At 38.8% G+C, this 17,000-nt stretch overlaps 1 protein-coding gene across 2 annotated transcripts in view; it reads right to left on the reverse strand.

The window, feature by feature from the left end:
• The window catches only part of LOC146461711 (organic cation transporter protein-like), a 16,357-nt gene extending 4,143 nt beyond the window's left edge, over positions 1–12,214 (reverse strand). Inside the window, exons 1-7 of one of the 2 annotated variants that reach the window (XM_085086573.1) lie at positions 12,130–12,206; positions 6,712–6,791; positions 3,592–3,885; positions 2,954–3,182; positions 2,377–2,575; positions 969–1,187; positions 167–301 (exon numbers count right to left, since the gene is read on the reverse strand). In XM_085086573.1, the coding sequence (XP_084942699.1) occupies positions 167–301; positions 969–1,187; positions 2,377–2,575; positions 2,954–3,182; positions 3,592–3,876 (1,067 nt within the window). In that variant the 5' untranslated portion in view covers positions 3,877–3,885; positions 6,712–6,791; positions 12,130–12,206. Of the gene's footprint in view, positions 1–166; positions 302–968; positions 1,188–2,376; positions 2,576–2,953; positions 3,183–3,591; positions 3,886–6,711; positions 6,792–12,129 lie in introns of both variants that reach the window. The other variant, XM_085086574.1, reaches the window with a different exon arrangement.
• Between the last annotated feature and the right edge of the window lie 4,786 nt (positions 12,215–17,000).

Consider the following 17,000-nt stretch of genomic DNA (forward strand, 5'->3'; position numbering starts at 1 on the left):
GTTGTCAACAAGGTGCCGCAAAAAAATGTTGTGTTAAAAGTTGTCGGCACGCTATCTTGGATTAAAAATCATTGACCAGTTGAAGTAAAGAAGCGACTGTTGCGCTCACAAACATTATTTTCTAGTAAAATCCAAAATACAAGACTGCCGAAGCAATGTCACTTACTTCCCCATGATCCAGATTGCCACATAATTTGCTGGAATCTCGATAATGGACGACAGGAAGAAATTGAGATACATGTTTCCACCAAGAGTGGGAGTACTGAATGATACACCATAATAAACCATTGCGTTCACAAACCTACGTAGACAAAGAAAGAGATGGTTAGTGTACTTGTTTTAAGTTGTTATAAGAATATGAGTTTCTGTATGCTTAGCAGCAACTGAAATCTTGTTGTTTAGATGTATGAATGGCAAGTGGTCCTTCCAAAAACTCCTCTCGAAACATTTCGGTCAAAATTTATGGCCGATATCGTAATCTGATCTTTTTTCTCATGAAACTGTCTCGATCATACAGTCTCGATCTGTTTTACAAGAGTAAGAATTTGGCTTGCAGTAACAAAATGATAGTTTTGCTGGCCTCCAACGTCTCGAATTCAACCTTCCTAACCACTAGGATGTACGAGAGATTCTGACTGGGGTACAAGTACGACTACGTATCTAGCGAACGAAAATTGAGCATACGCTTGCGCAGTTTCCCTTAATGGCCGCGAGAACTAAACACTGGCCGGGAAGAGCTCGGAAAGGGCAAGAAGGAAAGACTTGTCCTTCCTTCCCAATCCCATTTCACCATGCATCTCCTGAATTTTTGCTCTTGTTCTACTCTTAAATGGTCAAGCAGAGTAAAAGAAAATTCCACCAAAGAAAGCAGGCTTACGAAAACATTGGCACTGGGTGTAGCTTTATTAATTACTTGTCTTGTGGCACTTGGCAGGCAAACCGCAATACTATCTTCCTGTGACACTTACCAGGCATACCAAGACACAAGTGTCTTGTGGCACATTTTCTTGGTTCGAAACAAATCTCTGAAGTCTCCCAATGTCTGTACCTTCCCATCAGCATTCGGGTCCTGGAGAGATTCATTCGGATACTCCTTCTTGTTAGTCGTCGCGATCTGCCGCAGGATATCCTCTGTTTCTGCATACCTTCCTTTCAGCAACAAATATCTTGACGATTCAGGAGTAAACCTGGGATCGTTATGAGTAAAATTCAAAGAGATGTATCAGAACATGGAGAGCTAAACGTTTTCTTCAATTTGTTTGTTGTTTGCACAACAACACCTGATCGCCTTACCTCGGCTGGGGTTGATTTGAAATGTCGGTATTTGAGAAAAATGAAAAATATGGGTCAGTGCCCACCATCGTAATCAAAAAAGAAACGAAAACAAATCCAACCAACTATTTACAACTACTGTTAACCTTCGAATTGAAATTTCAGGAACCGTTATTCTCTTTAACTGTAGCCCTGGGCGCGGTTACACAAAGCATCTAAAGAATATTTTAGACGTAATAATACAGTCCATGCGCGCGCCACTAGACAAAGCAACCTTTTACATCCGCCTGTAGTGAGGACTGAGACCGCAAAACGATCTTTCTGTTACTATGGTTGCACTCTTTTCAACGAACTGTCTTGATGGTATTTCGTATTTATTTGTTTCTAAATCTTTATTTGTATATAGTTTTCTATCTATATTGTTATCAGTTTTAAATTAATGCGTATGTATATTATAGTTTTAGTACATTTAGTACATTAAGATTTAACTAGGAGTTTTCTAAAACCAGTTCTTGCTTTTCGAAGGATTTCCTCGAGCGCTATATTGGATCACTCGGCTGAAGGCTGTTTAAAGAGGATAGAGAACACAAAAAGAGCGAGAAAATCTTTCGGAGGGTAGGGAACGACTGCAGAAAACTGCCCTTTTTGTATAGCGCCAGCCATGATAGGAGAACACGGATTTTCTTTTCCCGAGTATGCCTGTGTCACTGAATTATACATCATTCTCATTCATTCATCAGGCTTAAAGTATACCATCACATTCAATCCACTGCGTATATTCCACACATTGACATTCAAATCTTAGCAGTATGCAGGATGTTTGTCCCATGAACCTAGTTTAACGGCCTTCGCTCTCACAAGTCTCCTGTAGCTCAGTGGTAGAGCATCCAAACTAGTAATCGGAAGGTCTTAGGTTCGACTCCTGATAGGAGCACTCGGATTTCCTTTTTCGGAATATGCATGTGTCACTCACTGGATATAAATACATCATTCTCATTTTAGTTTAATTACAAATAAAGTGACTTCTGGCACGTGCATCTATACGACAAGAGATCCTGCAGCAAAGACTAATTGAAAGCGAATGATAGTCACTGTGTGACTCACCACCAGCCAATAAAGACAATGAGGCCAGGCACAGCACAAGTGACTGACAGGTGTCTCCAGTCACGCACTCCATATGCCATGCCTGCTAACATGACTAGTCCCAGGGCCCAGGCGTACCACAATGACGTACCAGACACGTGACGATGCCTCACTCCCACGAACTCCGTTGCGAGTACATAGATTCCCATCGCGCCACCACCTGATAAGATTAACATGCAAAATACCGATCAGGAAAGAAAAATTAAAAAAAAAATGGTCTTGAATCGAGTGTCGAAATCAAATCCCTATCCTTTGGTTTGCTACCAGAATGCTTTGCTAGTCACGTGATTGATTTTAGAACTTGTACTTCCTTTTTACCTTTCTCGCCCTTGGAGGCTGTGCTTTCTTCGAGCTCTGATTGGTTCATTGTGTCAACTGTTTTCGTTTACGGTGATTGGCCGATTCGAAAACCTCGCTGTCATGCGTATGGCTAACGTATATGAAGTAAGGTCGTTCACCACCCTATTAAGGTTATATCACGAAGTTTTCACAGATTCGTCTATGTTTTAATTAGTAAGTTTCAGCAAATTACACTTACCGATACTTATACCAACAAAAAGGCGAAACACCATGAAAAGCCAGAAGATATTGGGGAAGGCAGCAAGCAGGGCGAAGAGGCTGCACGTGAAGGAAAACACAAACATAACTGGTTTCCTTCCGAACTTGTCAGCCACAACTCCACCGACCAACGCACCCAGCAGCCATCCGGCGAACACCAGAGATGTAGAAATGGTCCCAAGCAAAGCTTTGTCACAAACAAGATCAAACTACAATGATAAAATAAGATAAGATACGATAATTTTTTTTTAACATTAAATGCAATGGGAGTAGTTTCCCAGTCTCCCGAGACAGAGGCTCATGATGTAAGTATTTGACAAGCTAAAAGCTAAGTACCATGCTAACATCAAGAAAGGTAAAAACTAAGAACTATCAAAAAACCAATAACAAATCACATACATAAAGGGTTGTAGAAACGTTTACTCACAAAGCAGCTTACTCAAGCATGTTAAGGCATGGCTTATCCTCAGAGTCGCAATAAATTTCTGATTGAATGGAAGTATTACCGCGGCCTTAAAATCCTTAGAGCTGTTGTTAAACATGGTGCGCACCGCACTGGCTATGATAAACTATCTAACTCAGTTTAACTTAGTGGAATAATTGTTAAAACTTTCTGACCTGAGTGACAACAGAGGTGAAATCATCCGCGAACTTCCAAGCGTCCCTCGACATATTACATCTCTTGTCGTACAGTTTATCTCCTGGTTTAAATTCCCCCGTTAGGTTACAAGTGCTTTGATTGGCTACACATAGCCATTTAGGTTCCGCGGCAATGAAGCTGGGTAAAAGAACCTGCCACGTGATGTTCACCCACTCAATATAACCAAGAATGAAAATGAGGCGAATCTGATACAGTCCCAGGCTTCCGATCCGCTCTAACACTTGGTCCACAGTCAACGCCATCTTGCCTCACTAAAAACAGGATTTACATTTCGGTTTGAATTTTGAAGTGAATTGAGCATATTAAGAGAGGGTAGGCATGAGAGAGGGAAGACTCTGTTCCATGGCTTTTTTTATACAGCTGTTTCGATAAAGGTTGTCCAAAAAAGCGTAAAAGCGTACGCGACAATGCAGAAGGTAGTCTGGGAAATACCCAATAAATTTCCATAAAACCTTGAGATGGCGGGCATTATGGATTTTCATAAAAGCTCAGAATCCATAATGCCCGCCATCTCAAGGTTTTATGGAAATTTATTGGGTATTTTCCAGACAACCTTTCGGCATTGTCGCGTACGCTTTTCTGCTTTTTTGGACAACCTTTGTCGAAACAGCTGGCCCCTTGAACTTTCAGCGGAAGAGAAAATTGTTCGAGATAGTGATGTTTGGTAGTGTTAAGTCCCGTTTAAACGGTTTCAACATTTGCCCAACATTCTTTCAAAGAAAGTTGAATTGATGTTGGGCAAATGTTCGATGACCGGAGTGTTCAAACGCTTTCAACGCCATTCAACAATTTCAAGAACAAAGAATTTGTTGAATCGATGTTGAATGAAAGCTTAAAGCAATTTAAATTTGATTCAACACACTTTCAACAAGCTTTCAACAATTAATGTTGAACGACCTGTTCAAACGCTCCCGACAATTGGTTCAACAAAGTGTTGAACGCATGTTGAAGCAAATCTTGAAACCGTTTAAAGAGGCGCTTGTTCTGTCGCTCTTTGTAATAAAACTGTCGCACTTTGTAACAAGACATGTCACACTTTATAATAAAATAGCTGTCGCACTTTGTAATAACAAGTTGTCGCACTTTGTAATAAATTAAGTTGTCGCACTTTGTAAAAAGCTTTTAAATTGCTTTTGAATACGATGTTCGGTGGAAAAATAAGTGAATTAATTAATCACCCAGGGCACAAATACGTTCTTCTTTTATATTTTACTTTTACTTTTAGATATTTTTTTGATATTTTATTTTGCATATTAGTTATACTAGATATTTATTTTGCTCACAGTGAGTTATCTGCTGTGAGCTTTCCTTGTTTAATTATGTCTAGCAGCATTCAAGAGGACCTTAAAAATAAATTAACGGTGGGAGACTTTAACCCATCACTTAACCTTATGCGCTCATTTTTTGACGACAGACTAAACCGAGTAAAAATGGGTGACGCTACTAGTGACTGGATAAAGATGGAACGGGGATGCCCTCAAGGATCGTCCTTTGGTCCCTTACTATGGAACATCTACCAGAACGATATGTCAGCTCATGTTAAAGACGTAAATTTGACAATGTATGCTGATGATCACCAAATGTACGTCAAAGGAAGGAAACATAAAACAGTACGATGCAGAATGAAAACTCAGGGCCAGCAAGCACTGTCATGGTACTCGAATAATTGTTTACTCGCCAATCCAGACAAGTTTCAGTCTCTATACATCAATTCAGGAAAACTCGATAAGGACAAGAGCGACAATACGCTGAGCATAAACGATCTAGATATTGCAAACACAGAACTGATCAAACTACTAGGAGTTCATATAGATGAAAATCTCAAATTCACTGAGCATATCAGCATATTATGCACTAAGGCAAGCCAGAAAGTTGGAGTACTCTCACGCCTTCGAAACTTAATACCCTGCAAGGCCAAGCTAGTACTGCATAAGCCATATTTAACTTACTGCCATCTAACCTGGCATTTTTGCAAATCATCGGATAAAAGAAAGTGAGAATGAAAACAAGAACGAGCCTTAAGGGTAATATATAAATCCCATTCTGCTACATATGAAGAACTCCTAAGGCGTGCCGACGTACTCTCTTTATATAACAGACGGCTTCAGGATATCACAGCACTTATGTACAAAGTCAAACATGGTCTTGTACCTGACTGCGTTTCTCAACTTTTTCTCCGCAAAGGCTCTACACACTCGCTTAGGAATAGGGACTTTGTATTACTGCGTTTTGAAACTGCACGTTATGGCAAGCACTCTGTTAGATATCTCGGGCCATTCTTATGGTCAAAACTTACCGACAATCAAAGAGATTCGCCCAGTTTACCTGTTTTTATAAACAAAATAAGAAAACTGAACCTTGCTGACATTTTAATTAATAACAGCAACTGCTGTAATCTTTGTAGTCAATAGAATCATTTTAGTTTTTAATTTTAATTTTCTTGGACATAAGCTATACAGGATCACCCATATTCGTTAATTTAATCACTTTCTTGTAAATATCTAACTTTTACTAGTACGATATTTTATTAGTGCCCCCAATTAGTCTACCTAGGCTAAATACATCGACACTTTAATAAAGGTTTTGCTTACGTACTTTTACTTACTTGCTAAAGAGTTTCAAAAGAAACACGAGAACCGAATACCGCAAGATACACGTTTTAACATTAAAGGTTTGGACAGAAAAGTAATCCGAATCCAAGACTCGCTGTGAAATTGTCCACAAGTTTCATATTGTGACTGTTTTGGAGAGTATGAGAAAAAATGACTGTTGTTTGCGGTTTCAATACGAAAAAGTAATGACGCTTGTTGGCATTATTCTTTAGGTTTGGATAGTTTGAGTATTTCTGCCTGTGTCAGCAAAAACGTAGCTCTTTGAAAGCCAACGTTAATAAATCGACTACAACCAAGCAATGTTCATATTCTAAATTTGGAGTTGGATCGTGGCATCGGACGTGTTGCTCTGAGCAAGCGAAAATATTGTTCGTGACATATTTTGGTGAAATGTGTCATCTGCTGCAGTTATGCTATTATAAATTGCTTCATTCACAGGACGTAACTTGACCCAAAACTGCTTACCTTCGGTGAAACTCGCATGAATTAAGGCTGCACCGAGACTTGTTTATTGTGATCCTATACGTTTCTACGTCAGATTGCACCTAGATATAAATATCACATTTAGATAGATAGATAGATAAATATAAATATAGATACAGATATATATCTATATTTAGATAGATATAAAGATCTATAGTTATTAAAAACAGGATCATTGTATAATGCAATTCCAGGGTTTTAATTGGCTTAGCGGCCATGGTATATGAGCCATTATACCATGCACGAGAAATAGCGACCATAAATTGTTTCCTGGTTGCTCTTGAAAAGGAAATCAGCAAGGCCTACCAATTTTACTTGATTGTTTTTAATAAAATAATTATTCCACTCCCGTTTGTTGGACATGGATATGTTGCTTTAGCGCCTTTTGGATTCGGATTACTATCTATCATCTCATATCCAACGCGCGCTCGTGGAATAATTGTTAATTAGGTAGATATAAATATCACGCACTTAGATATAGATATCTTTCCGGAATTCCGGCGGTGAGAAAGTTCCAATATCCGCCAATCATGATCTCTTGTCCCATATAACTTCTGGATATTATAGTTTTGACTCAAATGGAACCCAGAACAAACATTCCATAAAGTTAAATTTACGCTTTAAAATTTCCACTGACAAAATTAACAGCAACATGCTGCTGCTATTCGGACAAAGTAACAATTATCTCCGATAATCAACATAACATAACATAACATAACATAACATAACATAACATAACATAACATAACATAACATAACATAACATAACATAACATAACATAACATAACATAACATAACATAACATAACATAACATAACATAACATAACATAACATAACATAACATAACATTTTATTAAGGAGGCTTCAACACAAATACAAAAACATCCTGAATAGGGAAATCGTGAGGTTAACCCTGTATAAAAACAATTTCCCTAACTAAAAACTTACAAAAAGATTTTAAAATTTCTAGAACAGGATAAAATTCGGTGGCTACAAATAAATATCAAAGTAAATGTTAAGTCTACTCTTAAAACCAGATAATGATTCGGCGTGTACAATATATCCTGGCAAGTCATTCCATTTACTTACAATGCGAATAAAGAAAGAATATTTGTAGCAATTACAAACCGTTCTTCTCAAGTAAAGTTTGTAGTCGTGGTCAGCTCTTGTACGAGTACTTTTGGCAAACTCAAAGAAATCTGGGAAAGAGAGGTGATCATTAGCAAAACCTCTCTTATAGCATTGAATCAGAGATAGAAATTATCTTCGCTTCTTTATAGTGTTTGCCATTTCAGGTTTAATTTCTTCGCCAATGTCACAACTTAGTGGCTGCGCAATATCCATTCGGTGTTCATCTACCAATGAGTATGGAACTTTAGAACTTTATGGAACTTTTCCCCTCTGTTCACTTTTTGCATTCCATCATTGCTAAGCAAGCTGTGTGATCTCCAAAATAACAATTCCAAGTAGCGTGGAGGAGAACGCGTTTCTTTTTCGTCCCCTCATTTTAGTATGCAGAGAAAAATATCAAGGAAGAACGTTGAGTCCTGGAGGATTAGTTAAGGACAGTGCCTTCTTTTGTTACTGCGCATATGTTCTGCGCATCACGAGATACTCGGGTTTCCTATGGGTGGTGCCTACTAATACAGGGATATTTTTGTGTGGTTTAAAACTATGTGGAGAAAGCAGAACTTAGCAAGTACTCTTGGTATTTTAAAAGAAAATTGGGGGTAACCATACATTTTCCAGAGATAATAAAGCTTCAATTTGGAAAAAAGACGCCATACATTCCTTTCTATTTTACAGCTTTTTAGAATTATTGTTGCTTATCTCTAAAAAAAGCGTGGTTACCCCCAATTTTCTTTTTCGATTCCGATGGTCCTTGCTAAGATCTGCTTTTCCCGCGTAGTCATAAACCACGCAAAAATACTTCGGTATTAGTAGGCACCGTCCTTAAGTCATATGATTTCTACCAAATATCCTATTCAAAGGTAATTTGAAAGCTTATTACAAAGTGCAACAACTTGTTATTACAAAGTGCTACAGCTTAATTTATTACAAATTGCGACAACTTGTTATTACAAAGTGCGACAGCTATTTTATTACAAAGTTCGACAAGTGTTATTACAAAGTGCGACAGGTATTACAAAGTGTGACAGTTTTATTACAAAAGGCGACAGGTATTACAAAGTGCGACAGTAAAGCCCTTAGCTGTCGAGTCTTGTTTGCGTCCGTTTCTTCCTTCTCCCATCTGGTGCCTTCCACGCAGGCTATCAAACGCCTGGTTTTGGTGGCTATTCAATTCGAGCGCAAAAAATTAAGCTTGTCGGAAACTGTCAGATCAGTGCGTCATCGACTTTTCTTTGAACTTGTTGTCCAGAGTTTTCAGTTTCTAATCCTGTAATAATTCTGCATTAGTTGGAAAATCTAATTACACCATGCGACGATTGACTGAATAAATAAACCTACTGTTGAGAAAAAATAAACAAACAAAAACAAGAAGCATCGACGAAACAAATAAACAAGGCCCTTGCAGCCGGCTTAAATGTATGTTTCTCAATACTGACAAAAACATTTCAGGCCAATAATTTGAAAGCTAAAGCGTCCGAAAATTTTTAAGGTAAAGAAACACATTACGCTAGTTACGAACTACGAGAAATACCAGAGACGCGAGGGACTTCGTACATGCTAAAAAATGTGTCAGAAAGAAACGCTCTGCTAGCAGGGTACCTCCAAAAAGTTCAAAAGGCTAATGGGTGATGACTTCCAAGGACGAATCAATTGGTGCTGTGAAGAAGAGAGTTTTCAAATCGGATGTAAAGCTATTTCACTAATCCTCGTTACTGAATATGTCTACATGACAAGGCATTCCACAGGACTGTTCGTCTGGCTGCTTTCTATGTCGACTGTGTGAAAACATGAACCTTTTTAAAGTGTCACTTACATTAAGGAACGGACGCAGCTAAACAAGAGACCTTCTTGTAATTTTAATTTATTTATAATCCTTGATTAACATTATCCAGTTCCCAACAGTCGGCACCACAAAATTCTCACGGCAGCGCGGAATAATACTGATGCCCCAACCTATTCTTTAAACTATAGCGTTAAACTTGTCTTTGGTCTCGAAGAACGCACTTCGAAAACGTACGAAGCACTGTCAAAGTGTACATAGAACATTTGCATGATTTCGCGGTAAACTCTATCACTGACATTTTCCGTACTTACTTGAATAAAGGCCGCCCTGTAATCCCCAAACCTTGATGATAGTCATAAATGAAATCAATGCACTGGGGTCAAGGAGAGGAAATGTTTCTTAGACCTTTCAGACCTTTTTGGGCGACCTCGTTAATTTTTTATTAACATCTCCCCAAAGTCACTCAGGCCGGTCTGATTCTCACTAAACATTCCCGGCTTTTTTTTTCTTTTTTTTTTCTTCTCCAAGAGTTAGTTAATGTTGCCCGTTATCATCATCATCATGATCATCATCATCATCATCATCATCATCATCATCATCATCATCATCATCTTCCAGACTTCCCTATACAAAGAAGAATCTACTCGAACCTAGCCAAGCCATGCTTAGACAAATCAATGCTAACAAACGCAGTTATTCATCAAAATTAAAATAATATTTATAAAAATAAAGACCTAACAGATGAAAAAGATGGTTCAGTCGTCTCCACATCTGGGTGGTAAATCATTCCACAAAACAGCTCCACGGTAACTAAAGCTTACCTCAGCCCCGGTATACGATCCGTAGAAATAAAGGCATTACCTCTTAAGTTATACGAGTACTACCTTGATTGTTCATTCGAACAAAGTTTTGAGCCCATCAGGTAAAGAGCATGTCAAGCTCTATAGACGCTAGGCTACAGCGAAGGCTTTGTAAAATATCCACAAATCTAAAATCTAATGGTCTAATCCGAATAGCAGGGAATCTATCCGTCATATAGCAATTTCTGCATTCTACAAGGTCTTGTTTGTGCTATGAAGCATCACCATTAAATTCTTTGGGCTGGAAAACCGTAAACGTTTACGACAAAGCCGCCCGCTTACACGAGAGACGAGGCTAGAAGTTCGAAGAAGAAACCAATAGTTTAACGAGACAAAACTATTGAACCTCGAAAAATTGAGCGGTTTCAGCCGCTTTCAGTATTTTCCTTGGCATTTCACGCTGCACTGCGTTTCCAAAAACGAAAAAAAACAAACACAAAAGATAACAAACCGTAACAGCAAAAACAACAACAAATATTTGCAATGATGTTGTTAAACCAAGTGATGTTTTTTGTTGTTTCTTGTCAAAAATCACTGCAACAAACTCTATTCTAGATACCGCAACAGAAAAGACAATTTTAGTCAGAAGGCAGAAAAATAATCTGAAAAGCGTCGATAAAGAAAATTTGACTCATTTGTCTTGGAACATACCCAAAACGTGATTCGAGGCCTTACCACATCTGCAGTGTACTAGGCTTAATAATGCATTCTACTCTAGCTTTATTTCAATCCGCTTTGGAAATGTATAATTGATTTTTCGAACTATATATATATGGTTGTTTAAGGATGGACCGTTTTAATCCTTATTTGATGGAGAAATTTAGATCGTGATTCACGTTATGTATACTTTTCAGGGTAGACATTTTGCGAGGGAAACAAATGAAAACCACATAAAAAAAAACAAACACTAAAGATCGACACTTCTCGGTTGTTTAACAACACAGCAGTGATATGACGCTTTGCAAAATCACTGTTCTTTTCACTGTACTATTTCAATTGTCAAGACCCATATCTATATCTTCAAAGGTTTTCAGTATTCCCCCAAAACACAGAGCCGGCGCACAAGCTCGTGCTAGTGTTAAGACATTTTTGCAGCTAAGTTAGAACAATAGAGCACAGTTCTCTATTGTGCCAGTCGGTCAATGACTCTGTCTCGGTGAATGCGATTACTTTAAGCCAACATTCTGCATGCAGTTCTTTCGTGTTAATTATCTTATGCTCCTTCTCCTTCTCTGGATGGGGAACGGTAACTTTGAAAATCCACAAGGCCCTTTCTCAATAGAAAACTTACTGCCGTAGAAAACTCTCCCCTCCATACATGTCCAATACTGTCGACCTGATACGACCCGAAAAAGCCATCTTTAAAATTCGACCCGCATAAATGGATTAATTTTGTCCATTGGAACTATGGCTCGTTCTCAAAGCGATTTTGTGGTCTCATGCTTTGATTACGAGCCGTAGTTCAAATGGACAAGATTAATCCATCTGTACGGGTCGAAAGATGGCTTTTGGGTAACCCTCACCTCTCAATACATTAAGTGAGTTTGATCTAAACGGTTTTCTACTTGTCCAAGCCCAAAATTCTTTGTGAACTGTTATATTCTTTAACCCGAGATAAACTCACCAATTTTCCTCAAAGACCTTTCTCCTCGGCCGGTGCTTCAACCCAACACTGCTCCGTAAAGAACTAGTGTCTCTGCTAAGTGTCTGATCTTATAGAAGGAATTTGCTTCTACCTTTTTTAAATCAGGCCACCGACGACAGGAATTAAAAACCCTTGTCGATGGAAGAATGTCAGGCACTCACGCTAATTCCCAGGTAATCAATACTACTGCATACCCCGGTTACATTACTTTCAAAGATAACCTTGGTATATCTTTTGGATAAATTGCCATCCAGCGAATAGTAGATGAAATGCCCAGGCTGGAAGATAGCGATCTATCCACTGCTAAAGTTATCCGCTCTTTATAAATCAGGAATAGGTCTTTAGTGGCTACTATATGTCTGGTTATTTCTGAGAAGGGCTTATATCAGGTTAAACAAAGAACTGTGGCTGGATTGCTACAAACAGAATAGAAATATAACGAAAAATGTTAGACTTATTTTAGAATAACCAATCAAGACCTTTTTTGCGGCCTAAACTGAGTAATGGCTACCGTGGCTGTGCTTTGACTGAAAAAAAAAAAGTAAAAGTAAATGTTAACGCTGAATGCTGGATAACTCTCTTTCTTTCTCTAGACACAGGAGATTAACGAAACTTTCATGAAAACCGTGAGGACAATTTCTGACCCAATTTTGCCGGGGGGTTAACTTGGCGATGCAACTGGAAGAGGCATAAACCAATTAAAAATTAATTGAAAATTTATTAGGTGGGATGGCAGTGGAGTAAACTTACATAATTGCTTTATAGACTTATCTCCAGTTAGTACTCATGTTGTTGCTATTTCAAGAGCCCCATTACCGTCGTGAACAAACCCTTCCTCACAATTGAAGCAACTGATAAGCTGCACATTAGAGACGGGCACTCGTAATTAACATCTCAAAGTCCTCAAAGCTTGTGATGTTTCTGGGGACAAGGTAAAATGTTACGGCGATATATTGAAGCGGAATTAATAAATTCACGAACGACCATGAAAAATGTCTGGCTTGAATGGGATTCGAACCCAGACCTCTGCGATGCCGGTCACTGCTCTACCAACTAAGCTGTAAATCCGACTGGGAGCTGTTGTGAGTTCATAATATGCTCTGGCTTGAAGAAGACTAGCCGTACTAGTTGAAAAATTGGCCCAAATAAAGAAGCCCTTTGCAGTAGTGTCAGCCCTGCAGTATTTCAAAATGATTTAAGTTTGGTTTACTATTGAGTAGCTTTCGTCTGACTTGTCACACTTTAGGATTTCATTCACAGATTCAAAAGTTAGAACCATGTTAAACAGAGTATTTAGTATTATCACGCCAAATGGATCAAGGAACTACTGTACTTCCTGCGCATGCGACCAGACTACCCTCGGCAAGCGAGTACCACAGACGATAAACTTAGACCATGACTCTGGGAGTAAGACACTGGAGTGAAACGGAACCCCTCCTCAATCCAGATGAGGACATTCACTAGTGCTTGCTTGCCTAGTTTCTTCTAATGCTACAGAAACAACAAACTAATGCCGCCCTACCTTACGTCTACCTTTTTCTCTCGAAGATCAGTTTGACATGGTCTCACAATTGTTACTTTTTATTCTATACCATTTCAGTGTTTATTCTCTTCCAGTGAGATCTCATTTGCGACAGGTCAATTCTTGGAAGCGTCTCATCTTCGGTAAGCTTCGCCGGTTGTCTTCTCGGAGTCGTGTTTCTCGGCTGGCTGGCGGACAAGTTCGGCCGTCGTGAAGCGATGTATTTTAGCGTCGTTCTGGCAGCGATGTTCGGCTTTGCTTGCGGCTTTTCGCAGTTGTTCTGCTTATTTGTGTCAGCAAGATTCCTCGTAGGATTTTTAGCTGGTTACTTTGAAGTCTTGTGAATGTAACGACAGTTACATTTATTGCCCGTTTCGAAGTTCATAAAGGGACTTGGCCATAGATTTACACATTGTTCAACTTGCGTCATATGAAGAAATGAACCTGATCAGCAGAAATAACATAAAAATAGTAAGTTTACCACGTTTAGTTATGTTTCATTCCGCAGAACCTCAAACTTGGTAAATTGACTAATTTTTATGTGTTCTTTATTGTGACCGACTCCAGTTTCCAATTAAATGAAAATTTAAAAACTCGTTCCGAGTCTCCTTTTCCACTTCGGAACGAGGTATTAAAACCACACTTTACTAGAAAACAAACTTCAGTTTCACAACTTTTCACAACTTCACAGCCTCCACAAATTACATAGCCTTTTGCCGCCACGTAATCTTAGTACCGTAGCTTTAAGGATAAAGCGCGCTTTTAACATACCTATTTGTAGAACAAATAGATTTAAGAATAGTTTTATCATGCATAACGCGGATATTTCCTAATGGCTTGATTCTATATCCGCGGCTATTTTTTTCCTTTTACTTATACTGTTATTTATTTATTTATTTATTTATTTATATCAGTTTTTTCTTATCCTTTCTCATATTGTCGTATTATATATTGTAAAGTCCGACAACCAGCCTTTTTTTAAGAAAGCTATCTATCTAACTTTCACTTCGTTTCAGAAACTTCAGTCTGCAAGTTCATCCTCGCAACCGAGCTTCTAGGAGTGCACCATCGACATTTTGTAGGAATAATACTTTTCTTCGTCCAGTCCTTGTCTTCTTTGTCCCTGGTCCCTTGAAAGACCTAAAACAGATTTCAGAGAACGTTCTCAAAAAAACTGATTCGATTAGAAGCTTTTTTAAAAATATTTGTCAAGGGTCCAAAAATCGACTTTTTTCCAAGAGGTAATATCAGGGTCTTACGAAAAAATTCACCAAATTAAAAAGTCGGAACATTTAACTCGTTTATCTCCCTAGGGATCTCCGAGTGTCGAAAAAATCCATTGGGAATCATTTTTAAGTGCAAATAACGCCCTGAAACTCTGATTTCATCTTTTGTGGGATATTTCTTTGTCCCTGGTCCCTTGGGAGGCCTAAAAAGTGTCTCGGACACGCTGATTCATTTAAAAGCTTTTTTAAGAATATTTGTCGGGGGTCCAAAAATCGACTTTTTTCCAAGGGGTTAGTCCAGGGTTTTTGGTCAAAATTGACCAAATTTTGAAGTGGGCATTTTTCGCTCGTTTATGTCCCTAGGGATCTCCGAGTGTCGAAAAAATCCATTGGGAATCATTTTTAAGTGCAAATAACGCCCTGACAAAGAATTTTTTGTTTAACCCTCACTCTGACTTGATCTTTTGTGGGCTATTTCTTTCTCCCTGGTCCCTTAAAAGGCCTAAAAAGTGTCTCAGGGGACGTTTTCGGACACACTGATTCATTTGGAAGCTTTTTAAAGAATATTTGTCGGGGGTCCAAAAATCGACTTTTTTCCAAGGGGTAAGTCCAGGGTTTTTGGTGAAAATTGACCAAATTTTGAAGTGGGCATTTTTCGCTCCTTTATGTCCCTATGGATCTCCGAGTGTCGACAAAAATCCATTGGGAATCATTTTTAAGTGCAAATAACGCCCTGACAAAGAATTTTTTGTTTAACCCTCACTCTGACTTGATCTTTTGTGGGGTATTTCTTTGTCCCTGGTCCCTTGGGAGGCCTAAAAAGTGTCTTAGGGGACGTTTTCGGACACACTGATTCATTTGGAAGCTTTTAAAAGAATATTTGTCGGGGGTCCAAAAATCGACTTTTTTCCAAAGGGGTTAGTCCAGGGTTTTCGGTCAAAATTAACCAAATTTTGAAGTGGGCATTTTTCGCTCGTTTATGTCCCTAGGGATCTCCGAGTGTCGAAAAAAATCCATTGGGAATCATTTTTAAGTGCAAATAACGCCCTGACAAAGAATTTTCTGTTTAACCCTCACTCTGACTTGATCTTTTGTGGGCTATTTCTTTGTCCCTGGTCCCTTGGGAGGCCTAAAAAGTGTCTCAGGGGACGTTTTCGGACACACTGATTCATTTGGAAGCTTTTTAAAGAATATTTGTCGGGGGTCCAAGAATCGACTTTTTTCCAAGGGGTTAGTCCAGGGTTTTTGGTCAAAATTGACCAAATTTTGAAGTGGGCATTTTTCGCTCGTTTATGTCCCTAGGGATCTCCGAGTGTCGACAAAAATCCATTGGGAATCATTTTTAAGTGCAAATAACGCCCTGACAAAGAATTTTTTGTTTAACCCTCACTCTGACTTGATCTTTTGTGGGCTATTTCTTTGTCCCTGGTCCCTTGGGAGGCCTAAAAAGTGTCTCAGGGGACGTTTTCGGACACACTGATTCATTTGGAAGCTTTTTAAAGAATATTTGTCGGGGGTCCAAAAATCGACATTTTTCCAAGGGGTAAGTCCAGGGTTTTTGGTCAAAATTGACCAAATTTTGAAGTGGGCATTTTTCGCTCGTTTATGTCCCTAGGGATCTCCGAGTGTCGAAAAAATCCATTGGGAATCATTTTTAAGTGCAAATAACGCCCTGACAAAGAATTTTTTGTTTAACCCTCACTCTGACTTGATCTTTTGTGGGCTATTTCTTTGTCCCTGGTCCCTTGGAAGGCCTAAAAAGTGTCTCAGGGGACGTTTTCGGACACACTGATTCATTTGGAAGCTTTTTAAAGAATATTTGTCGGGGGTCCAAAAATCGACTTTTTTCCAAGGGGTAAGTCCAGGGTTTTTGGTGAAAATTGACCAAATTTTGAAGTGGGCATTTTTCGATCGTTTATGTCCCTATGGATCTCAAAGTGTCGACAAAAATCCATTGGGAATCATTTTTAAGTGCAAATAACGCCCTGACAAAGAATTTTTTGTTTAACCCTCACTCTGACTTGATCTTTTGTGGGCTATTTCTTTGTCCCTGGTCCCTTGGGAGGCCTAAAAAGTGTCTTAGGGGACGTTTTCGGACACAC

The sequence above is a fragment of the Pavona decussata genome, unplaced genomic scaffold (assembly GCF_977016875.1).
Source record: "Pavona decussata unplaced genomic scaffold, jaPavDecu1.1 SCAFFOLD_195, whole genome shotgun sequence".
Taxonomy (NCBI): Eukaryota; Metazoa; Cnidaria; class Anthozoa; order Scleractinia; family Agariciidae; genus Pavona; species Pavona decussata.